The sequence below is a fragment of the Phascolarctos cinereus genome, unplaced genomic scaffold, assembly GCF_003287225.1.
Source record: "Phascolarctos cinereus isolate Bilbo 61053 unplaced genomic scaffold, phaCin_HiC Scaffold_4;HRSCAF=312, whole genome shotgun sequence".
Taxonomy (NCBI): domain Eukaryota; kingdom Metazoa; phylum Chordata; class Mammalia; order Diprotodontia; family Phascolarctidae; genus Phascolarctos; species Phascolarctos cinereus.
In genome coordinates this window covers 38,148,153-38,173,422 of record NW_027555847.1, presented here as the reverse complement: position 1 = coordinate 38,173,422, position 25,270 = coordinate 38,148,153, and the positions used below count along the sequence as shown (strand labels likewise).

General features: G+C 38.9%; 1 protein-coding gene across 1 annotated transcript in view; it reads left to right on the top strand.

Annotated features, from left to right (window-relative positions):
• The window catches only part of SHQ1 (SHQ1, H/ACA ribonucleoprotein assembly factor), a 108,136-nt gene that overhangs the window by 29,008 nt on the left and 53,858 nt on the right, over positions 1 to 25,270 (top strand). Inside the window, exons 7-9 of the mRNA XM_021007571.2 lie at positions 11,085 to 11,239; positions 14,440 to 14,493; positions 15,966 to 16,089. Coding sequence (XP_020863230.1) covers positions 11,085 to 11,239; positions 14,440 to 14,493; positions 15,966 to 16,089 — 333 coding nt within the window. The remainder of the gene's footprint in view (positions 1 to 11,084; positions 11,240 to 14,439; positions 14,494 to 15,965; positions 16,090 to 25,270) is intronic.

Genomic DNA, 25,270 nt, shown 5'->3' with positions numbered 1-25,270 from the left:
TATACCTAAAAAGTTTTATCTACGTGAAATTATATTTTATGGAGTTTCTAATCACATTATTTAGAAATTATTTATTGACTTCTTTGTAAAGGAAACCTTTAGCCCTCACTATCTTTTAATAGAGTTCTATTTTATTTTTATTTTATTAAAACATTTTTTTCTCCAATTTTATTTTCAGTTCCAAATTCTCTTTTTCTCTCTCCCTCTCCTTCTTCTCCTACCCATTGAAAGGGCAAGAAAACAAAGCCCATTTTGCATAGTCAAGCTAAACAAGTTCCTGCATTAGCCATAGCTTTAAAAAAAAAAGAAGGAAAAGAAAATGTACTTCCGTTTACCCTCTGAATTCATCCTTCTTTATCTGGAGATGGGCAGTGTGTTTTATCCTGAGTCCTTTGGAATTATGGTAGGTCATTGTGTTGATCAGAGTACCTAAGTCTTTCAGGGATGATTATTGTTGTTGTATCAGTTGTTCTCCTGGTTCTGTTCATTTTACTTCGTATCAGTTCCCATAAGTCTTCCCAAGTTTTTCTGAAACAACCCCCTTCATCGTTTTTTTACAGCCTAGTAGTATTCCATCATATTCCTATACTGTAACTTGTACAGCCATTCCCCAGTTGATGAGTATCCCCTCAGTTTCCAATTCTTTGCCATAAAAAAGAGCTGCTGTTAATATTTTTGTTCATCTGTGCCCCTTATCGCTTTCTTTGATCTCTTTGCAGTGTGTATCTAGTAGGACGTTGATGGGTCACAGGTTTTATACACAATTTCATGGTCTTTTGGGGGCATAGTTCCAGATTGTTTTACAGAATGATTGGATGAGTTCATACTCCAGAAGCAGTGAATTAAGGTATTTGTTTTCCCACAGCCACTCCAGTAATTGTCATTTTCCCTTTATCATCAGCTGTCTCAGAATTTTTTTTAAACTAGTATAATTATTAGTGATTTAGAGTAGTGGTATGAGACTCAAATAGAAATAGACCATTATGGACTGCGTATTGACAAACACAAATTTACGTTATCTATGTTTTATTGTATTTTTATTTATTTTGTTAAGGATTTCCCAATTACATTTCAGTCTGGGTCAGTGTCCTGCATATGGCCCACAAGTTTGACTCCTTATTTAGAACATTTTTTAATATAGCTATTAATAGCTTTGATTTCTTCCTCTGAAAAAACTCCTGTTCATATCCTTTGACCATTTATCAATTGGGAAATTAACTCTTGTTCCCAATATATCTTAGAAATAAGAAGTTTATCGGAAAAACTCGCCTGTATATATTACCCCGCCTCCCCCCCAGTTTCCTGCTTCTCTTCTAATCTTGCTGCACTGGTTTTGTTTGTGCCGCTCTTTTTGTTTTATGTACTCAGCATTGTCCATTTTACCTCTTGTGAGCTTCGGTCTCTTGTTTTGTCATGAATTCTTCCTTATCCATGTATCTGACCATAATTTCTTCCACAATCCTCTAATTTGCTTATGATGTCACTTTTTACGTTTAAATCATGTACCTATCTTGAGCTTGTTTTAATGTAGAGCGGGAGATACAAGACCACGCATGATTTTTCCAGATTGCTTTCCAGTTTTCCCAGTAGTGTTTCTTGAATCGTGAGTTCTTGCCGCCATATCTGCAGTCTTTTGGTTTATCAGACTCTGAAGTTATGGTGCTAATTTGCTCATATATATTGTGTCCTTAGTATTCAGTACCAACTTGTTTTGAAAATTACTGCTTCATAGTATAGTTTGAGATCAGGTACTGCTCTGCTTCTTTCCATCCCATTTTTTTCTTTTTCATTGATTCCCTGGATATTCTTGATCTTTTTTCCCTTCAGATGAAATTTATTATTATTTTTTCAAGTTCTGAAGTAGTCCTTTGATAGTTTGATTGATATGGCACTGAATAAGTAAATGAATTTAGGTAATATTGTCATTCTTATTATCTTGACTCAGCCTACCCATGAGCAATCATATTTCTCTGATTATTTAGATCTGCCTTTATTTGTGTAAAAATTTTTTTGAGATTGTATTCATAAAGTTCCCGCATGTGTCTTGGCAGGCAGATTCCCAAATATTTTATGCTATCTATAGTTATTTTAAATGGAATTTCTTTTTGTACCTCTTCCTGCTGGCAATGTAGAGAAATGCAGGTGATTTGTGTGGGTTTATTTTATATCCTGCAACGTTGCTGAAGTTGTTAATTGTATCAGAGTTTTTTAGCTAATTTGCTAAAGTTCTCTAAATAAACCATCATGTCATATACGAAAAGTGATAGTTTTGTTTCCTCTTTGCCTGTGCTTATTCCTTTGATTTCCTTTTCTTGTCTCATTATTATGGTTAGCATTTCTGGTACAGTGTTGAATAGTAATGGTGGTAACAGCCTTGCTTCACTCCTGATCTTAAAGACGTCTAGCTTGTTTCCATTGCAGGTTAATCCTTTTAAATATTACTTTTCATTGTAAGAACACTCCATTTGTTCCCATGCTTTCTAGTGTTTTTAGCAGGTATAGGTGGTGTATTTTGTTGAAAGCTTTTTCTGCGTCTTTTAAAATAATCCTGTGATTTTTGTTCGTGTTATTAATATGGTCATTTGTACTCACAGGTTTCCTAATACTGAACTAGCCCTTCATTTCTGATACAAATACAACCTGGCTGGGGGCCGCTAGGTGGCTCAGTGGGTAGAGCACCACCCCTGGAGTCAGGAGGACCTGAGTCCAAATCCAGCCTCAGATACATAATACTTCCTAGCTGTGTGACTCTGGGCAGGTCATTTAACCCCAATTGCCTCACAAAAAACCCAAAAATCCACCCTGGTTATAATGTCCTGTCTTTGTGACATATTGCTGTAATCTCTTTGCTAACATTTTATTTAACATTTTTGCATCAGTGTTCATTAGGGAAATCGTTCTGTAGTTTTTGATTTAACTCTGCCTGGTTTAGGTATCCAGACCATATTTGTGTCATAGAACTTCTTCTTTACCTGTTTTTAAAAAAACTTTAGTATTAGAATTAGCTTTTCTTTAAATGTTTGGTAGAATTCACTTGTAAATCCATCTGGTTCTGGGGTTCTTTTCTTTGGGAGTTCATTTATGTTTTGTTTAATTTTCTTAGGGTTAACATGGGCAATTTATGTTTTTGTAAATATCTATTTTATATCCTCAGTTTTATTGGCATATGTTGGACAAAATAGCTTCTAGTAATTGCCATCTCTCAGTCTGCCACCTTGACTTGGCTTCCATGCTAGGTCTTTTTAGAGGAGTCACATTTGTGTCATTGTGTCATTGTGTGGTCCTCTTTGAAAATGAATGAACAACAACATTTGTGTTTTAGTTTGAGTAGAATAGTTTGATTAAAACCTGGAGACTTCTTAACTTTTAATAAGTATGTCCCTAACTTGATGGCTTGCAAATTGATTATATCCCTTTACGTATTTTGGACATAGTTTCTCATATAAATAGTATTTATGGAAGTGCTTTCATCATAGATATTGAACTTAAAAGTTTGTGAGAGGCATCACTATATATCTGTTGAAATATATCTGTGTGTATATTAAAAATATGTTCTCAAAGGACGTGGGGGAGGGCAGGGAACTATAATCTATTTTAAGAATGGTTGTGTTAAAAGTCTGTATCAAAGGCCAAGCTGGAAAACTTTGAAGTGTGCAGAGGTAACAGGATAATCTTATTTTCAAAAATCTAATGGGAGGAGTGAGTCTTTCCTCTTTGAGAAAAGAGAATTATTCCAGTTTGATTAGAGAAGGACCATTATAAATTTTTCTGTTCTGGCTTTTGCTGAGCTATGTGAAGGAGAAATCTAGCTTCTTGCCCTTGGGCAAAGAAATGTAGGGGAATGACTTGGGCAATTTAATGGCTTTATACTGATGAGGCAGTTGACCTTTTCTCATGAAAGGGTGAAAAAATTTAAGTGTCTCAAGTGCTGAGACAGTCTTACTTTTTTGTTTGTATTCCCAATGAACAGTACCGAGGCCTAGCAGAGAGCCTGGCACATACTAGGTGCTTAATAAATACTGGGGTAGATGGATTAAGTGATTAAGAAAAATCATCTGTTAAGGTTCTTGACCCTAAATTGCTAAGAAACACCAGAATTGTGAGCCCTTTGAGTGGATGTATCCCAACAAACTTTCAGCATAAAAAAAGGTGAATGTTATGACAGACTTGAGGCAGGTGGCCACTGTGAGGTGGATGAGAGCCCACATCAGCCTGGTGTCGGCATCAGAGGAGAGGAGGGGCTGGGGGTGTAGTTGAGGGATGTTGCGGGGGGGGGGGTGGATAAAGCCTTGGCAACAGCTTAGATGTGGGGAGTGAGAGGATGATTCCTAGGTTGCTAGCCTGAGGGACGGGGAAGATGGTGTTGCCCTCTACAGTAATAAAGAAGTTAGGAGGAGGGAGGGTTTGGGGGGAAGATAATGAGTTCTGTTTTGGACATGTTGAGTTTAAAATGGCTACTGGACATTCAACTAGAGATGTCTTAAAAGGCAGCTAGAGATGCAAAATTGGAGGTCAGCAGTGAAGTCAGGGCAGGATAGGTAGTTATGAGACTTATCAGCATAGAGATGGTTTGGGAGCTGATGAGATCTCCAAGTAAAGTGAACTAGAGAGAGAAGAGGGCCTGGGACAGAACCCTGCGGGACAGCTGGGGTTAAAAGGTATGATCTGGATGAGGATCCAGCATAGGGGATTGAGGAGAGGTCAAGATATGTAGGAAGAGAACTAGGGGAGAGTGGTGTCCTGAAAATCTAGGGAGGAGAGAATGATTTCAGCAAAGTGCCAAAGTCCAAAGAGAGGTCAGGAATGAGGCTTGAGAGAATACTTTTGGATTTGGCAAGCAAGAGATCCTTGGTAACTTTGAAGAGAGCAGTTTTGGTGGAATGCCGAAGTCAGAAACTGGGTTGTAAGGGGTTAAAAAAAGATAGAGGATGTTAGTGGGGGTGGAGAATCAGGGATGGGTTTTTTGAGCTTATTTGTAGGAATTGTAGAAGGAGCCTTGAACGGGGAAGTTGAGAATAAATGACAGAGAAGGGCAGTGTGTTGAAAGAGACAGATGGAATGAGACCACTTGTGCAGGTGCAGGGTTTGCCTTGATGAGGAGTGAGGCCACCTCTTCATGTGAGACCAGGGTGTAGGTGGAGAGAGGGGCCGAAGGAAGGTGTCTGAGGGATGGGAGATGGGGAAGAGGAAGCTTGCTGGGAAGGACTTCAGTTTCTTCTGTAAAGTGTGAAGCAGCTGAGAGGATGGGGGAAGGGAGCTGTAAAGTGGTTTAGTGAGTTATATCGCATTGCTGAGTGTCCCCAAGGCTCTTAACTCCTCCATCCTCTCTCACTTGGTGATCTAAACAACTCCCTGGCTTCAGTTTTAGTCTCCTGAGCTACAACTCTGTGTCATCATCAGCTGCCCTTTGGATTTCTCAAATGGGTAACTCTTAGGCATCTCAAACCTAATATGCTCCAAGTAGAACTCATTGCCCCTTCCCCAGGGGCTGTCCCAGATCCCAGCCTCTGAACCTTGGAATCCTCCTCTGCAGCTCGCTCTCTGTCATCCCAGTGTCTGTTCTTTCCCTCCCAACATCTTTCACCTCTGGGCCTTCTCCCTCTGCTCAGTCACCTCTGCTTCGCCTCTTGCTGTGTTCTTCCTCCACTCAGCTGCCGAAGGGACCCTTCTGAAGTGTGTGTCTGTGTGAGTAACCTTGCATCCCTTCAGTGAGCGCCAGTGTCTCCACTCACCCTGAAGACAAGCATATAACCTCTATTTATTGGCCCTTTCACACGATTCCAGTCTGCACATGCTCCTCCATCTCCTCTCTGGGCTTTTGTGTGGACCACGTCCCGAGCCTCTTTGCCTGGCTTCTTTGAAGTCATACTGTGAATCCTACTTTCAGGACGTCTTTCCCGGTCTCCACAGCTACTCTTTCCCTGAGATTATCTCCCATCTACTCTCTCTGTGGCTTGTATGTACCTGGTTATTTATTGTTGTCTACCCCATTAGAATGGAGTTTCTTGAGGGCAGAGAGACTATTTTTATCTTTCTTTGTATCAGGCCTGAATATAATTCCTGGCACATAATAAACACTCCATAAATCCTTTTTGGTTGATTGAGATTACCCTTTTACTTTGCTCCCAGTCCAGCTCTTAACATGAATACCACGCTGAAATAATGCCTATCCTCTCAGTTCTCCCTCCCTTCATTACCAAGATGGGAGACTATGGATGTGGAACACTGTTTTACTCTCAGTTAGGGTATTTATTAACTAAGTAGTTAATACCCTGGTTAGCTTTATTGAAATGCTTTTTTTTTTTTTTAAGTTTTTGTTTGCAAGGGATAGTTCTCTGGGCAAGGGAGGGATATATTTAGAAACTAATTAGATGTAAAAACAAAAGGCACCAATAAAATTGAGATAAATTTTTAAAAATGATGCCACAAAAATCAAAGCTTTCTTATAAAGAATATTCTCATTGAAGATTGGAAGTGATGTGCCCATTGAGCATTTTATAACAAGTCATCTTTGTTCCTCTCATTTTCTCTTCCCCTTTTGCAAAGCTGCTGGCAAGAATCCAGGCAGAGATCATTTGTTCCTGTTAGGATATTGGTACACATTTGAGCAACTGCTAGGATTTTATATAAGATCATCGGTGTTGGGAAAAGCCAAGCACGTTCTTGGGTCTCTTTGAGTAGAAATTTTCCTTCTCATATTCACTATCACTTTCTTTCAGAAAGTTTAAACTGTTTTACAAGCACTTTGTGTCTGATTTATCTGTAACATTGCCATCACATGGAATAGATATTCCCATTTTCCAGATGAAGAACCAAAAGTAGAAAGAAGTGACGTGTTATTGTTGTCGTTATGGTCTGCTCTCGGCACATAAAACTTTGCCTAGTTCTTACAGAAGTTACATAGTTTTGGTAAAGTACTGTACAAGGAATGCAGAGACCAGCTTCTGGAATTGTTCTTTCTTTTCTTTTTTTAAATTTTTTTAATATAAATTTATTTATTTTTAGCTTTCAACATTCACTCCCACAAGTTTTTGAATTCCAAATTTATACCCCATCTCCCCCCTCCCCCCACCCCAAGATGGCATGCATTCTGAATATCCCTTCCCCTAGTCTGTCCTCTCTTCTATCTCTCTCCCCTGCTCTTATCCCCTTCCCCTTCTATTTTCCTGTAGGGCAGGATAGACTTCTGTACCCCATTTCCTGTATTTCTTATTTCCCAGTAGCATGTGAAAACATTTTTTTAAACATATGTTTTTAAAACTTTAGGTTTCAAATTTTCTCTCTTCCTCCCTCCCCACCCACCCTCATTGAAAAGGCAAGCAACTCAATATAGGTTGTACATGTGCGGTTATGCAAGACACGTCCATAGTAGACATGTTGTGAAAAACTAACTCTATTTCCCTTAATCCTATCCTGCCCTCCCATTTATTCTATTCTTTCTTTTGACCCTGTCCTCCTCAGAAGTATTTACTTCTGATTACCCCTTTCCCAATCTGCCCTCCTCTCTATCATCCCCCTGTTCTTGTCCCCTCTCCCCCTATTTTCCTGTAGGGTAAGACAGATTTCCATACCCAATGAATGTGTTGTTATTCCCTCCTTAAGCCAAATCCTATGAGAATAAGATTCACTCATTCCTCTCACCTTCCCCGTTTCCCCTCCACTGTAAGACACTTTTCTGTTTTTTTTGTGAGATAGTTTGCCCCATTCTACCTCTCCCTTTCTTCTCCTAGTATAATCCTCTCTCATCCCTTAATTTTATTCTCCAGATATGACCCCTTAATCTTCAACTCACCCTGTGCCCTCTATCTATCTATCTATCTATCTATCTATCTATCTATCTATCTATCTATCTATCTACTATACATACATATATTTTTTCCTCCAACTACCTAATACTGACAAAGGTCTCATGAGTTAAAATATCATCTTTCCATGCAGGAATGTAAACAGTTCAATCTTAATAAGTCTCTTATGATTTCTCTTTCCTGTTTACCTCTTCATGTTCCACTTGAGTCTGTATTTGAAAGTCAAATTTCTATTCAGCTCTGGTCTTTTCATCAGGAATGCTTGAAAGTCCTCTATTTCACTGAATGACCATTTTTCCCCTGAAGGATTATACTCAGTTTTGCTGGTAGGTGATTCTTGGTTGTAATCCTATCTCCTTTGCCCTCGGAATATTATATTCCATGCCCTGCGGTCCTTTAATGTAGAAGCTGCTAAATCTTGTGTTATCCTGATTGTGTTTCCACAGTACTTGAATGTTTCCTTCTGGCAGCTTGTAATATTTTCTCCTTGACCTGGGAACTCTGGAATTTGGCTATAATATTCCTAGGAGTTTTCCTTTGGGGATCTCTTTCAGGAGGAGATCAGTGGATTCTTTCAATTTCTATTTTGCCCTCTGGTTCTACTATATCAGGGCAGTTTTCCTTGATAATTTCTTGAAAGATGATGTCTAGGCTCTTTTTTTGATCATGGCTTTCAGATAGTCCAATAATTTTTAAATTCTCTCTCCTGGATCTATTTTCCAGGTCAGTTGTTTTTCCAATGAGATATTTCACATTGTTTTCTAATTTTTCATTCTTTTGGATTTGTTCAGTGTCTGATTTCTCATAAAGTCACTATCTTCCAATTGCTCTATTCTAATTTTTAAGGAAGTATTTTCTTCAGTAATCTTTTGGACTTCCTTTTCCATTTGGCCAATTTTGCTTTTTAGGGCATTCTTCTCCTCATTGGCTTTTTGGACCTCTTTGCCATTTGGGTTAGGCTATTTTTTAAGGTGTTATTTTCTTCAGTATTTTTTTGGGTCTCCTTTAGCAAGCTGTTGACTTGTTTTTCATGATTTTCTTGCATCACTCTCAGTTTTTCCTCTACTTCTCTTACTTGCTTCTCAAAATCCCTTTTGAGCTCTTCCAAGGCCTGGGACTGATTCATATTTTTCTTGGAGGCTTTGGTTAGGAGCTTTGACTTTGTTGTCTTCTTCTGGTTGTATATTTTGATCTTCTTTTTCACCAAAGTAAGATAATATAGTCTGACTCTTTTTGCGCTGCTTGCTCATGATCCCAGCCAATTACTTGAGTTTTAAACTCTTTGTTAAGGTAAGAGTCTGCTTCCAATGTGGAGAATGTATTGTCCCAAGCTTCAGGGGTTTGTATAGCTGTTTTCAGAGATACTTGTAGGGACCTGTAAATTTTCAGTTCTTCCAAGGTGTATGATAAGGGGCAGGTGTTTACTCCTTTCCTGGCTGTGACACAAGTATTCTTTCTGTCCTGTAACTGTGAGGAGGGTTCCTCTCCACAGCCACTACAAGCTCCACCACGCCAGCATTCCTCCTCACCCCAGCACCTCCGCCCAGAACTGTGACCCAGATCCAGACAGGGGCAAAGCAAGAGATTCCTACCTCAGCACTGGCAAAGAGATCCCTGCAATCCCTCTCTGATCAGCCACTGGATTCCCCCTAAGTCTGTGGGCCGGAAGCTGGGGAAACAGCTGCCCCCCCACAGGGCCACGCTCTTGGGGAATGGAGCTGAAACCCCACCTTCCTTTCTCAGCCACCGACAGAAACAGACTTTTCCCACTGACCTTCTAAGTTGGCTTTGGCATTGGTGGATTGAGGAGTCTGGAAACCTCCACAGCTGCCCGCGATTCAGTCCTCTGAGGCCTGCTCCAGGTTCCCTGTAGCCTGCGCGCCCACGCTGCGCTCCCAGCCTGGCGCAATACACCTTTCTGATCAATCATCCAGGTTGTCTTGGGCTGGAAATTTGTTTCACCCTGTCTTTTTGTGGGTTCTGCTGCTTCAGAATTTGTTTAGAGCTATTTTTTATGAGTATTTGGAGGGGTTTGGAAGAGAGCTCAAGCAAGTCACGGCTTTCACTCTGCCATCTTGGCTCCCGGAATTGTTCTTTCAATTAACCAGTTTGTGATATGATCATAGAGAATTTATTTAGTCCCTTTGTGACTCATTTTTCTCTCTACATAATTTAGGCAGTAATCTATGTAAAGATGCTGTAAGGATATAAGAATGGAACCTTGTAAGTTTTCCCATCAGATTTTAGAAATGACTCAATGAAGATTAAATAATATATGAAGCAATCTTAATGCTTTGTATGATGACACGGAAATTAATAACTAATTAGTCCTTTCATTTTATCTTAATCATGAGATTATTTTCATAATGTCACATGATTCTGCTGGTGATTAGTCTGTACTTAATGCTTGTTTTGACTAGAAATTGATGCACCTTGCTCGTAAAGGATCCAGCTTTAAATAGCTGACATCGGAACCACAAAAAATAGTCAGCAGAATTTTTTTCTTCATTAAATTTAAAAACTGGTATTAGAAGCACTTGAACCAATGCCTTTATTTTAGAAATGGGTAGAGATTTGGAGGTGACCTTTTAAAGATATTACTGAAGTGAGAAAAAACGACTAGCCTTTTAGTTCCATTTAGGTTTTAGAGTTAACCTGGGGTCCACAGACCCTAGGGGTCGGTGGATAGTTTTCAGGAGGTCCATGAATTTGGGTGGAAAAAAATTACTTCTTTATGATTGATTTCTTTTATAATCTTTTTTGCGGGGGGGCTGCGAGGGAATTGGAGTTAAATGAGTTACCCAAGGTCACACAGTTAGTAAAGTATCAAGTGTCTGAGGCTGGATTTGAACTCAGGTCCTCCTGAGTCCAAGGCCGGAGCTCTATCCACTGCGCTACTTAGCTGCCCTGATTTCCTTTATACTCTTATACATTTTATGTTAAGCATATCATTCTGAAAAAAAAAAGGTTTCTAGACTTCACCAGACTGCCCAAGAGATCCGTGGTACAGAAAAGGTTAAGAAGTCTTGCCCTCGTGGTTTCTTTTTTCCGAAGACTCTTTAATAGAATAACTTTCTACATTGACGTAAGTGTAAAGTCAAGACTGAAGATTGCTGAAATTCCGAAAGGGTAAATGTGTGCTTCAGATTTTTTCCTTCACCAAGGTGTAATACTTGACGTTCTGCTTTAATTTTGAGAAATCAAGATGTGTTACTGGGAGGCGAGAGCACTGGTTTTCTTTAATGCTTGGTCTTTGAAAATCTCTTTTTCCCTTTCCAGTTTCTTTTTCTAAAGAAGAGAATTATCAGCTACTAAAATTTACAAATAAATCTTACCTGCTGGATAAAAGAGCTCAGTATCATGTGTACTACGGTTTGATTGATATTCTTTTGGCTTACTGCTATGAAATCCGTGTTACTGAAGGAGAGAGCAATGTAAGTATGTGTTTCTTTCTATAGAACACTGCATGTACCCAACTAGACTGAAATACCAGCTGCCTGGGAGCAGCACCGGAAGCCACTATTGAGTATGGTTCTTTAAAAAGCAGCAGCATAGAATTTGTGCCCAGGGGTCTTTTTTAGCCATCAGTACTTGATTGGGTGTAGGAATTGAAAGGCATTAGTAGAACGCTAACAGATGCATCCTGGCTTAACTCATCCTCTCATTGGAAAATGACAGCCAGACAGGAATTCTGGTCAACTCAGCCAATACCAGTTTTTCTCAGTGCTTTCTGGTTTTTCAGGCACTTTTGAGGTCAATTGCTAGGAAGAAAAAGACAAAAGTGAGACAGTCTGTGCCCTCACAGAGCTGACCTTCTCTCAGGAAGGGTGGGAGTGAGGACAGATTCATCACATACACAAGTACGTCAAAACAAAGGGTGTGCTCATGCATGCAAAGGGGGGCTTCCTCAATTGAAGAAGAAGAGGAGACTGTCGGGAAGGAGGGGACAGAGAGCGTTCGGCACCAGGGACCTGGCTTCATGTAGTCGAACTGGTGCTCTGGAGTGGAGGGATTAGTGTTGTTCTCCTTGCCCCCCGGGGGGCTGAACTTGGAGCATCGTGTAGAAGGAGCAAAGAGGCCTATCTGGGCTCTGTCCAGGGAAAAACTTCCTAGTAATTATGGCTGGGCACTGTGGCTGCATATGCCATCAGGCGTATTGTGCAGAAGAGTGGTCTAACACATGTTAAAGGAGAATATAGTTTCTGTTCTTTTTTGGGGGGGTAGTGGTGAGGCAGTCGGGGTTAAGTGACTTGCCCAGGGTCATTCAGCTAGTAAGTGCCAAGTGCCTGAGGCCGGATTTGAACTCAGGTCCTCCTGACTCCAGGGCTGGAGCTCTATCCCCTGTGCCGCCCAGCTGCCCCTCAGTTTCTATTTTTAAAAGTTGCTTCTCTCTTATAGACTTGAAGTGTAGATTGGATGATCACTCGGGTGTCTTGTAGAGGGGAGTGTTCTCAAGTCTTTTCCAGCCTTGGGGTTCTGCGATTCCGTGTACCCCAGTTTAGGCCTTAGCTCCCTCCCCCAAAGTGCCCCAATTATATTTTTTACACATCAAATCGTGTTCTAGTGTATTAACTTGTTCTGTGTAAGAATTCCGTGGTGATTCCTTGTGTAAGATGAGTAATTGCTTAATTTTTTGAAAATTAAGATTTTGAAATTTATCAGGTTGTTTCAGGTGGTGCTCACACACGCAACAGTAAGTAACAATAGCGATAGTAACAATAGCTAAACTTATATATAACTTTTAGGTTTTCGGAGTGCCCTTTATACATTACCTCATTTGATCCTTCCAGGAATTCTGGGTATGTGTTATTATGATCCTCATCTTATAGAGCGGGAAATGAGCCTCAAGAAGTGATTTTTGAAGGATCACTCATTAAGTATCAGAGGCAGTATTTGAACCCAGGTCAAAACCCTGAATGGTTATATTTATAGTGGATTAAAAAATTCTGGGGTAATAAAAGCAAGCTTCCAAATGAAAGCTTTTGGTTATCTAGCTACTAAGGCCATCAGTTTTGAAAAGCAGGTAGTTAACTATTTTTCTTGAATGCTTTGATAGAGTTTGAATATGACATGTCATAATTTTTATCATTTTTAAAGGATTTCTATTTTACAGTAACAAAGATCCGTTTTTTAGATTTTTGTTTTTTTCCTTATAGTGGACAAGGTTTATGTGTCAAAGTGCTTTAATAGAATGGCCTGGATCAAAGTACTTTATTTGTTGAGGACACTGCAGTTGGTTTCATAAGTTTATGAATAGAAAAAATATTTTGTTTTAAAAATTCATGCTGTGATTTTGCTTGAAAAAATGACAGGTTAGGATTTTACAATATTTTGTTTGGCTACCATTTTGGATTTGAAGTTTGCATGTTTGAAGGCATAATAATATGATTCGAGATTTGTAGAGTCTGCTGTACTCTCAGATCTCAGCTGTAGAGAGCTCTTTAGAGTCAGAAACAATACTTCAACAAAAAATAACGATAATGATAACAGACAAAAGCTGTGATGGTTTCCTTAACGAGAGGTGTTGCTTTTACAGGCACCAATAACTTCAAAAGGACAAAGGCTGAGTAAGCACTTTGTTATAGTTGCTACTTCTGAAGTTTTAGCTCATCTAATATGTTTTGGTACACTTTGCAGTAGAAAAATTTTATTGTTCCTTCATCCTTTCCATAAACCAGGTAAAAATTTGGTTTCTAGCAGTGTACCCCAAGCAATTAGTGCATAGAGAACAGTTAGTTGATAAGGCAAAATGTGTTAAATCTAGGTTTAAAATACCCGTGTCATACCGTTTTGCCAACTGGCATTAAATAACAAAAAATAACCCCTCTGGGTCTTTTAAAAAAAGGAAACATGGCATAGTGCATTGAATTAAAAACCAAATACTTACTTAGCATAATATCAATAAACTGTGATTTACTAGCCTCCGAGCACCAACTGTGCAGAAGGCTGGTGGTGGTCCCTGCCTGATTGGTCAGTAATTTGGAAGTTGGGGTAGTAGTGAACCATTGGAAACAGTCCCTTTTGTCAAGATTGTCTTCATACAGAGGGTGCAGTGAGAGCTGATTGCTGCCCTTAACCTCATTCCTGAATAAATCTTAGGTCAGTCTGGTTGCCAACAAAGTGGACTCACTCCTGTGAGAAAATCAGTGTCTTGTCTTTGGAAAGAATTAGATTGGCATGTGAAGGTCTTCTTATCATGAAAGTTTGTTATGAACTGGTTACTGGGAAATTATTCCAGTATGATAACATTAATGCTTAGTATAGTGAACAAAAAATGTAAGGAAATCGTTAGTGTCTTTGAAGAGTTGATGGAGAGATTTCTTTGTTATGGTAAAAACTGAAATTAAAAGTGATAATAAAGGGTTTTTTTCCCCAAAAAATTTATAATTCAGGGAATTTATCAGTCAAGGAGAGGGTCTTCTGTTGCTGCATGGGTGACCGTAGCCATATTTTTATTCTGTAGTCATGAGTACTTGTTAATTCTTGAGTTTTCCAAAGAGTATATCACTATGACTCAGTTACAGATTTAAAAACTCAGTGTTCTACCGCTGTTATCCATTTAGATATCTATTTGCCTTATTTTTAAACGATTTAATGTGAGACAAACACAATTTTCTTTCCTAACCAAATAAAGGTTGAATCTCCATGGAATATCAGAAAACTAAGTGGAACATTATCCTGGTTTGAGGTAAGATTTTCTGATGCTTAAAAGCTTATGTTTCTATGTGAAAGGATTATTTAGTTCTTTCTAGAGAATTTGACTGATTCTTTATCTTTTTTTTAAAATGGAGATTGCATTTTGCAAGTTCTCTTAACGTAGTTGTGCCACATCTTGGTACCAGTAATTCAGTAACATTTAAGCAGAAACCTTTTATGAGAAGCATCTAGTTCAGTTACCTGCATCTTATAAGTTAGGGAGTCTGAGGAAGTAGGATTATTTGAAGTAATAGAAGTGACTGAAACCAAGTCAGATTATTTGATATAATGAGTTTTGAGGAAGATTGAGAACATTAGTGGAGAGTGTTAGGGGAGCAAAAGTCCTGATGATGAGATAAGGGTATATATATATATGATGTCCAGAGGTGAGAGAGGGCAAGCATGCACGAGATAGGAAGCTATGTTTGTATATCTGGAGTAAAATGTACAAGCTATGCCATAATTCACTTTTCCATTATTTTGGGAGATGTGAACAGGTGGGTTTGTAGGAATCGTGGGGCTTTTTAAGGTCTGCTGTAAGAAGATTTAATCAGATTCGGTAAATAATCATGTTCAGAAAAGTGTCGAGACAACCGCTTTTGCTTTGTATGCAAGATACAGTTATTTATTGTAGACTAAAGCTGAGCTGACATCTTGGATTTGGGATGATAGCTATGAGAGTGCAGGAAGCAGGGTGAACCTAAGAAATATATTTAAATCAATCTAAATTTTTATTTTCTTGTCCAATTTCAAAGATGAAACATTGTATTGCTGACTTTTGGAATCCAGTTTACACACGCACACACACAAACACACACTCTTTTTTTTTTGAAGTGGCAGTTGGGATTAAGTGACTTGCCCAGAGTCACACAAGCTAGTAGGTGTCTGAGGCTGAATTTGAACTCAGATTCTCCTGATTCCAGGGCCATGCTGTATCTACTGCACTACTTAGCTGCTCCTGGTTCATATATTGAGTGACTACTCTATGATTCTCATTTCTCCAGACATTGAAATAAATTATGAGTTTCTTTGCTTATCAAGGCTGACAGTGAGTATAATTCATAAGGGAGAGAACTGTGTCCCCATCTGCAATAGATAGAACTTTCCACAAAGGGGGAAATGTTAAATATAAATGATTTTTAATAGATCTCATATACATATATGTTCTGTAATGGCATATGTTTTAAATTTCTTTATATTTTTAAAGTGTACTTCTGACCTATATGCAATGGAAAGAGCAGACATAATGTATTGATCTAATAAAATAATAAAGTAACAAGTACGTATTTTATTGTAAAGAGTTAAAATGTTTTCAATTCAAAACTGTTGGTATTTTCTGTGTACTTGGTTTGGTGGTAATGCGTATGTTTTTAGGTTCTTTTATTGAAAATCATGACGTTTGTTTAAGGATTTTTCTCATGTAATATTTTCTGGAAATTAATAACTTTTAATGACAATTAACAGAGTTGGAATAATGTTCATGAAATCCTGGTTTCGTTTGGAAGAAGAGTTTTATGTTATCCACTTTTTCGACATTTCAAGCTGGTGACAAAAGCCCACATTGATACCGTAAAGATATTACAATTAGGTAAGATATTTTTTCTGCATGCTAAAATAGGAGAGATTCTCCCATCTTCCAGTAAAGTGGGAGAATTCTAAACCTATAATCCTTGAGAAGGCAGGTAAGTTGCTCTTATAAATAGTGATGATATGTAGTGTATTATTTCTGTCCTCGTATAGCATTCTACTTATTCTTTTATTTTCTAGGTAAGTGGCATGAGTTATTTGTATAATATGCTTACCTATTTATTCCACTTCGTAAACCTTGTTGCCTCTTTAGTGGCTTTATACCAGGTATTTGTGGTTCCATCATTTAGGCATTGCCTCTACCTGTATGTCACAATTCCTCAGTGACTTCGTAAACAGTCTTCAGGAAGAGGTATGAAGAAAAATTCATTGCTCTGTAACCAACCTGGGGATACTTAGCTAGGCTGATCTCAAGGAATCATCGCCACACTTGTCCTTGAAGGCTGTCCAGCTTCATATGGCCTTCCAAAGTTTGACCTTCAGTGGCACAGCCTTTGAGAATCTAGGGTCACTGCCATGTGATGGTGAGGCATCTGAGTTGAACTGTTGTGCCTCTAGCTTTGGAGATTGGTAAATAAACAGGGTTATTTAACAACAGTGACAGTAACTCACTTTATATTCTGCAAACTTCTGTGCGTATATGTACACACACACACACACACACACACAGAGTCAACACACTCACACATCCTTAAATTCTTTATAGAGTTCCAAACAAGCAGAATCAATTGAGTCAGTAAAGGACTTGGGTAAATTAAAGGGTAAATTAAATTTGGTTTTTTGAATACCAGTAAAAGGCATTATCTTTATCCTTATGTTCTAGCCTGTCATGATCTTTTGAATCAGGATTTTATTATTGATTTATAAACAAAAGTTCAGCGTCCTAACAGTACTGCTCCCATTCTCTGATCTTTCAGAGATCATTGAAAGTGGCTTAGCAGTTACATTTGTCATCTTCTATATAAAATATATACCTTTTAAACATAATGTAGGCCAGATGATCTGAGCCCAGTAGGGGCATATATAAAAAATAAACACATGGGCACACATACATACATGTGTAAATGTGTATACATATATTTTTTTAAATTATATTTAATTTTTTCAGTCAGCAGCAATCATTTTCTCTTCCCCTGCTCCCTCTCTCCAGGCCCCAAATGAAGAAAAAACCCTTGTTACAAACATGTGTAGTGAAGTAAAACAAAGTTCCTCTTTGGCCGTGTCCAAGAAAATGTGTCTCATTCTGTGCTCTGAGTCCTTTGCCTCTGTCAGGAGGGAGGTAGCATATTTCATCATTAGTCTTCTAAAATCACGGTCATTACACTGATCAGTGTGTGCCTGGTTTGGTGATAACGCTTATGTTTTTAGATCCTTTTATTGAAATTAATGCCACTTGTTTAAGGGTTTTTCTTCATGTAATATTTTCTGGAAATTAATAACTTTCAGTGACAATTAACAGAGTTGGAATAATGTTCCTAATTCTTTCAAAGTTGTTTATCTTCAGCATATTTGCCATGCTTTCTTTCTATAAATTGTTCTCCTGGTTTTGTTCACTTCACTCTGCATGTAAGTCTTCCCAGTCTTCTATGAAATTATCTCAGTTATTTCTTAAAGCACAGCAGTACTCCGTCACATTCACATACCATAACTTGTTTGGCCATTCCCCTCCCCTCAGATTCCCATTCCTTGCTACTTCAAAAAGAGCCATAAATATTTTTAATATATCTTTAGGATTTGTTTTGCTTAGGACTTCTTTTCATTTTTACAATAATTAGCAGTTGTGATTGATTGTAGCATGAACTGACATGATAAAATGTCCTTAAAATTAAATGTTTAAAGCTTATTTCATTGTTGAATTTCAAATAGTCATTATCATATATAGATGGAAGTAATTATTTTCATTATTCTCTTTCTAGAATAAAACTGCTGTCCTCCAAAGGGAGTAAGTAGTCATCAGAATCCTAGAATTTAAAACACATAAACACAAACACACACATACATACTATGCACACATATACACATTCATGTATACATGTACAATTTATGTATACATGCACATACATTATTTGAAGTTTTATAGAAAGTGGTTTTAATTCGGCCAGACTACCAAAATTTTATATAAACTTTAACCCTAAAGCTGACACAGACTGTTACTGGTCTTTTATTTTTCCAAATCTCAAGTGAGGCCTTGAATGAAGTGATAGGATTTTCATTAGTAATCTTTGCTGTTATTGTATGCATTTCATTTTTGAGATCAGACCTGATTTTTTTCTTTAAATTTGGCTCACCTCACTCTGCATAAGTTCTTACTACTTAACATTCACTGAAACTACCTCTTTTGTCAGTTCTTATGGCACAATAATATTTCATATGTCACAGTTTGTTCAGACATTTTCCATTTGTCTAAGAGAAAATCTAAGGCATGCCACCCTTAATTTCAAGTTCATTTATTTTGGTGGTTTTTAAAAAAATTTGTTTGTTTTGACTTCCTTTTTGGGATTAAAAGGTTTGTTCCCTTTATCGTCCTCCTTCTCTCTCCCCCTCCTTATCCCTGCTTGTTTCCCTGATGACTTTGATGTTCAAACTCTGAGTGTGTGTTTGTGTTCAACTCTCCTTTGTCTGTTTTAGATAAAAATGAGATTCTTGTGATGTCCAGTCCTCCCACCCCTTCATCAGTATTTGTATACTCTTCTTAATGCATCCCAATTAGAAAAAACAGCAGGCTTCACTTGCTTCCTTCTCTATTCTAAGCTGGCGTGTCCCTTTTGCCTTCCGTTCCCCTTTTCTATTTCAAGCCCTCATATAACAGAATCAGTTCATCCTCAGGATTCCCTCATTACCCTTAGAATAATGAACATTCTGAAAGTTTCTTCTACCTCTGTTAGCATTACATCATCGTACAGCTCCTTCTAATTGCTCAAATAACTTTTCTTTTCTCTGTTTGTTTGGACTCTGATGTTTATGTTTCCTAGTTCCTGTGCAGCTTCAGTGTTTTCAGCAGAAATGCTTGAAAGTCCTTTATTCCATTACAGGTCTGTTTTTTCCCCTGTTGGATGATGTGCTCAACTTTGGAGAGTAAATTATTCTGGATTGTGAGCCTGTAGCATTTGTTGGAATGTTGTATTCCAAGACCTCCTCTCCTTTGTGTTGGAAGCTGCCAGGTCTTGGGTGCTTCTTACTGTGGTACCTGAACTGCTTCTTTCAGGATGCTTATAACATTTTTCTTTGATGTGGGCATTATGGATTTTGGTTATGGCATTGATTGGATTTTTCTTTTTGGAGTTCTTTTCAGGAGTTGATCTAGATGTTTTCTTCTTTTACTTTGTCCTTTGGTTGTAGGTAATTTTCATTTATCAGTACTTGAAATAGTTGAGGTTTTTTAATACATTATTTTCAGAGAGTCTAGTGATTCTTAAATTATTTCTCTTTGACTTGTCTTCCAGGTCAGTAGTTTCTCGTGTCAGATATCTTAATTTTTTTCTCTTTTTTCAGCCTGTTAATATTATTTTAATATTCTTATCTCATGGAGTCATTGATTTCTGTTTGATCTTTTGTAGTTTTTATGGAGCCTGTTAATGAGTGAGGTTTTACTGCTTTTTGAAACTATTTCTTCTCTTTCTGATTCTTTCTTCCAGAGCTTTTCTTTCTTTTTTTAAAATCTCTTGCTCCCTCCCCCACTTCTGTTCATGTAGTCCTTGTGAAAAAGTTCATTTTTTCCTTTGAGCCTCTGCTTGCAGTTGTTCTAGTGTTACCTGCTCATGCTTTTGGGGGATATCGACATGTATAGTACTTTTCATACTGATTGGTGTCTTCTTTGGTTTATTCCTCTCTCTAGCTTGAGTTCTAGAATTGGGGCTCTTCTCCCTGCTATGGGTGGCCTTCCTTGACCTTGCCTTGGATCCCTGGAGTTCCTACACTGACCTCTGCTTCCTGGAGTCAGGCTTCCTTAGATCTTAGAGGGTTAGAGCACAAGAGCTCCATAGCTCTCGATTGGGTCTGTTGGACAGAGTCCTAGAGACCTCAGATTCTTAGAGCATCTGGGCTTTCTTGGTGCAAGTACTGCAGCCCTACACTGGTTGATCTTGTGCCCCAGGGCTTCAGAGACCCTCTTACTCGGGCTCTGGCCACTCTGAAGTTTTCATTGACGCTGAGGAGTGGTGCAGAAGGCTTCACTCTTGCTTTCTCTGGCCCTTCTTGGAAGGCTGTGGCCTTGTTTGCTAGTAGCCCCTTTCTTATCTCCCATGGGCTTCAAGCTGACTTTTTGTGCCTCTCACATCCATCAGCTCTCTGATGCTGGGCAAGTTGTTTAAACACTCAGTGTCTTTGGCAGTTCTTGAAGCCTCCAAGGTGTATGTCAGGTGCTGCTTTGGTAGATGGAGGCTGCACACTCAGAATCACACATACGCACACCTGCATGTGCACATACATATGCAGACACAAACACAACCTTAGTCATTCAGCTTGAAAAGCAGTGTGGTGTGGTAGAAATCAGATTGCCCTCCCAAGGACCCAGTTTGGCTTCTTCTTTAAACCCTTCCTTTGCTAAGTGACCACTGGCCAGTCTTTGAACTTCTCAGAGCCAGAGTTTGCCTGCCTATAAAATGGGCGACCACTTTGTGCAATCTGCCTCACCGGGTGGTTGTGTTTGGGAAGTGTGCTGAACAATTTCAGTATTAAGTAAATGTCAGCCAGTATAGTTGAATGAGCCTATCAGTTTTGCTTTTTTTTGTTTTTGTTTTTGTTTTTGTTTTGTTTTGTTTCATAGACAAGAAGCAGAGGGGACACTCCATTCTTCTGTTTCCCTCTTGACAGGATTGTGTATTTTATCATGGCGCTTGCTAGTTCCAGGGCCCCTTGGCACAAGAGCAGGTGAGCTCACATTCAGCCACATGGCTGATGAACACGTGTACATTTACATATAGTGACCATGAAACTCTACATTCCAAAAAGCAGCTGTGTCCCCAAACCTCAATTAGGTAGGAAGTGCTGCAAAGGCATTTACCGGATGAATTGGGGATCGGCAAACTGGTTGGATAGCCATTTGTGGGCGTGCTGTCAGGTCTGGCCGCATGGGCTGTTTGAAGAGTGACTTCAGGTTCTCAGATTGGGACAGTCGGCTTGAGACGAAGCAGCGTCACCTGTTGTAGCCATGGTTCTTTCCCTTCCTCTCTGCAGCATCCTTTCGTGTCCTTGTGCCACTTCTTCCAACAGTCCTGGCACAGTCGCTCTTGGAAGGATTATGAATTTTCTCTCAGACATTTGAAAGTAGAGGATAAAGGGCAGAAAAGGAGGTTTTCTAAGTATCTTTATCATTTCAGTTCTTATTCTGTGTATTGGGTTCTGGGTGACGCTTTTAAACGACGTTATTATATGTGATTTATGTGCTAGTTAATCCTAATTCTTTTTTTGTATTAATATTTACATTTCATTATAGTTTGGAATGGTATTGCCGTCACCCTAGGCCCATAAAAATTCTATAGTTTAATAATACAATTTAAGATATACCTTGGTTCCTTCTAGAACATATATTTCAGCACATTCTAAAAATGCCTACATTATGAAAGCACTTTAAGTATTCTGCCAATATTCTTTATTTTTCTGGTCATTATATATATGAAAATTTCATTTTTGCTCTGACAGTAATATTTTTCTGTTTAAATTAAATTTTCTGTTTAAAATTGCACAAATGTTTGAGAGGGATCTTGAGGCTACCTGAAATCGATTTGTACTGGAGACATTTTATGAAGGCTAATGAATTAATCTTCAGTGTAGCAGAACTTCACACAGGGAAGCTTATTGGAGAGCATACCTTAAGGAGACTGGTCCTTGTCATCAATAAAAAACTGTTTTGTCATTTGCACCTTAGACAGTTAGCAGTTTAAAAGATCGGTCGTGTTACTTGGGTTAATAACCATTTTTATAGAGACTACTGCTTTTCTAAACTATTCAGTAAATATAGTTTTTCTCTTTTAAATTAATTGCATTAATATATGAAATTGTGTGAAGGCTCAATTCAGTAAACATTTATTAAGCTCCTACTGTGTGCCGGGCACTGTACTGACAAGCTCTGGGGATACAAAAAGAGGTAAAGGTCAGTCCCTTGCCTTCAAGGAGCTTACAGTCTAACGAAGGAGACAACATGCAAACAAATATATACAAAGCAAGGTATCTACAGGATAAATGGAAATAATTAAAAGAAGGAAAGAACTGGAATTAACATGGGTTGGGGAACGCTTCCTCTAGGAGATAGAATTTTAGTTGGGACTTAAAGCAAGCCAGAGAGGTCAGTAATGGAAGCAGAGGATGGAGAGTGTTTCAGGCATGAGGGATAGCCAGGGAGAATGCTCAGAGCCAGGAGATGGGAGTCTTGTTCTTGGAACAACCAGGAGGTCAGAAGGCCAGTGGCATTGGACTGAGTACATGTTGGGGAGTAAGGTGTAAGAAGACTGGAAAGGTAGGAGGGGTCTGGGTTATGAAAGGCTTTGAGGGCCAAGCAGAGCATTTTGTATTTGATTTTGGAGGTGTTTATTGATTAAAGGGGTGACATGGTCAGACTTATGCTTCAGGAAGATCTCTTTTAGATTGGCTTAGGGAGAGACTTGGGGCAGGCAGATCCACTACTGCAGCAGCGCAGGTGGGAGTGATGAGGGCCTGCACCGGAGTGGGGGCATTGTCAGAGGAGAGAAGGGGTCATATTTGAAGGATGTTGCGAAGATGAAATGGACAAGCCTTGGCCACAAGATTGGATATGAGGGTGAGAGATGGTGAAGAGTCCAGGAGGATGCCTCCCGCGTTGTGAGTGAGTCTGAGGGACTGAGAGGATGGTCTTGTCCTCTGTAGTAATAGAGAAAGTTGGAGGGAAGGAGGGTGGGTTTAGGGGAAAAAAATAATGAAGTCTGTCTTGAACATACTGAGTTTAAGATGTCTACTGGACATCCAGTTTGAGATGCCTTAAAAGTCAGTTAGAGATACCTGATTAGAGGTTGGCAGAGAAGTTGGGGCAGGAAAGGTCGATTTGCAGTCGTCAGCATAGAGATGGTAATTAAATCCACGGGGACTAAGCATAGTGGGAGAAGAGAAGAGAACCCAACACGGAAACCTGTGGTTAGAGGCGGCACCTGGAGGAAGATCCAGCAAACTAGACAGAGGAGCGGTCAGATAGGCGGGAGGAGTACCTGAGGAGATCCGCAGAGAGGCCAAGCATGAGGATGGAGAAGAAAGCTGCTGGCTTCAGCAGTAGCTCGGGAGAGAGCGTTTTTGGATGGAGTATCTGCCCCCCCCAAGGGTAAACTTGATGTTCAGTGAAAATGGAACTGCAGCCTTATTTCTGGGACTCTGTAAGGTATTCGTGTTTGGGGATTAAGTGCCTTACCCAGTGTCTGAGGGCATATTTGAGCTCTGGTCCTCCTGACTCCAAGGCCAGAGCTCTATCCACTGTGCTACTTCGGTGCCCCACTCTATAAATTTTTAATAAACCCTGAAAAATGCTCTTTAGTCTTTACATTGTAAATCCTGCTTATTGTAAATTCTTTCATGCCAATACTTTTGGCAAATTCAAAATTTTGATAAAAAAAAGTTGGAAAACCATTTAATGCAAAAAGGTTGTAAAAACCACTAGAGTAAAAGCATTACATTCCAGTGCTGTCCATTTCCCTATCTTTCCCATGATTCACAGAAGCTTATCTTTTTTTTTTTTTAGGGGAAATACATTACCTCAAGAGTCAGGAGAGCTGGGTTGTAGTTTAGCTCTGTCGCTGGTTTTCGCTGTGACCTTCACTTCCATGGGATCAGTTTCTTTATTTATAAATTGAAAGAGTTAGGATGCAGAACTCCTTGAGGGCAGGGACTTTTTGGTTATCATTTTAAAAAAATCTCTAGTGCTTAGCACAGTATCTTGCATCTAGTAGCATTAGGTTAAGTGCTTATTGAATTGACTTGGCCAGATCGTTTGCAAGGCCCTTCCAAGTTCTACCATTTGACAGCTCTTCTCACTCTTAAGAAAAACTGAAAAGAAAAAGAAATCAAATAAACACAAATTAGGGTGAAAGTAGGAATCGCTAGTAGGCCTTTTCATATCTGCCCTTTAGTACAAAGCATACAATTATTATGATTTTAAATCATTAATATTGATGTATTAATTGGCTCTTGGGTTTCCCGTACAATTTTTAATGCAAAATTGAATCTGTTTTTCTACCCTGAGATATTTAGTCATGAATAAGATTAATAACTATTTCTTTCATGTTAATAAAATGCCCAAAGAAGATAATTCTTGCTCTCTTATTTCTCATAAACCTCTTACAGATTCTAAACAATTCTTCTGTTTTTCCTTTTCCATTTGGGATTCCTTTTCTCATTGCAGAATGACTACTGCATTTAGATATTTCTAAGTATTAAAGAAAAGTAGTGTTTTGGGGGAAGCTTACCTTGACTGTGGGAATTCAAGTCAGATTTGGAAATGCTGTTAGATATGCCTCTGTAGTATATACATGTAGATCATATTTAATTGTACACATTTCACATATAATGTGCATGTGTGTACTTATGCATTTATTTACCTGAAAACTATTCCTAAAAAGAAATCAGCATGAGAAGGACAGCCCAAGGTATCTCTAAAAAGCAGGATGGTTACTGCTAAGCAGCATTGTATGGACGAAAAGGAGAAAACTCCTTAGTCGAATGCAGGCCAGCAGAGTGATTACAGGTCTATCCCAACCCAGGCTGCTCCCCTAGCTTACTAAGTGACAGATAACTTCCTTTCAGTCCTTCCTTCCTTCCTACCTCCCTCTCCCAGCCCCATGAGCCAGAGTATGTGTTGTTTCTCCCAAACCAGCTTGCTGTCTTCTGTCTTCACATTTGTTTCACTGTAAAGGCTAAGATTACGCCTTGTAACAAAGCATTCCTGGGCGCATCTACTGTGTATCATTCTTGGAGGCTGAAGTGCCCATCTGTGTAGAGCTTTTCTGGGAAACCTGTTGATGATAAGAAAATATTTTAGCAGTTTTATTTTTTGGGAAGCTCATTCCTTTATTCATTTTACTTTTACTAAAATAGAGAGGTCAGATTCCACATTCAGGGTCACACAGGTAGTTAATGATTGCCAGTGGCTGACTCTATACTACCCTTGATGTAACTGTCAGTGAGCTCTCAGTAGACATTTATTAAGTGCCTGATCTGGCCAGGCA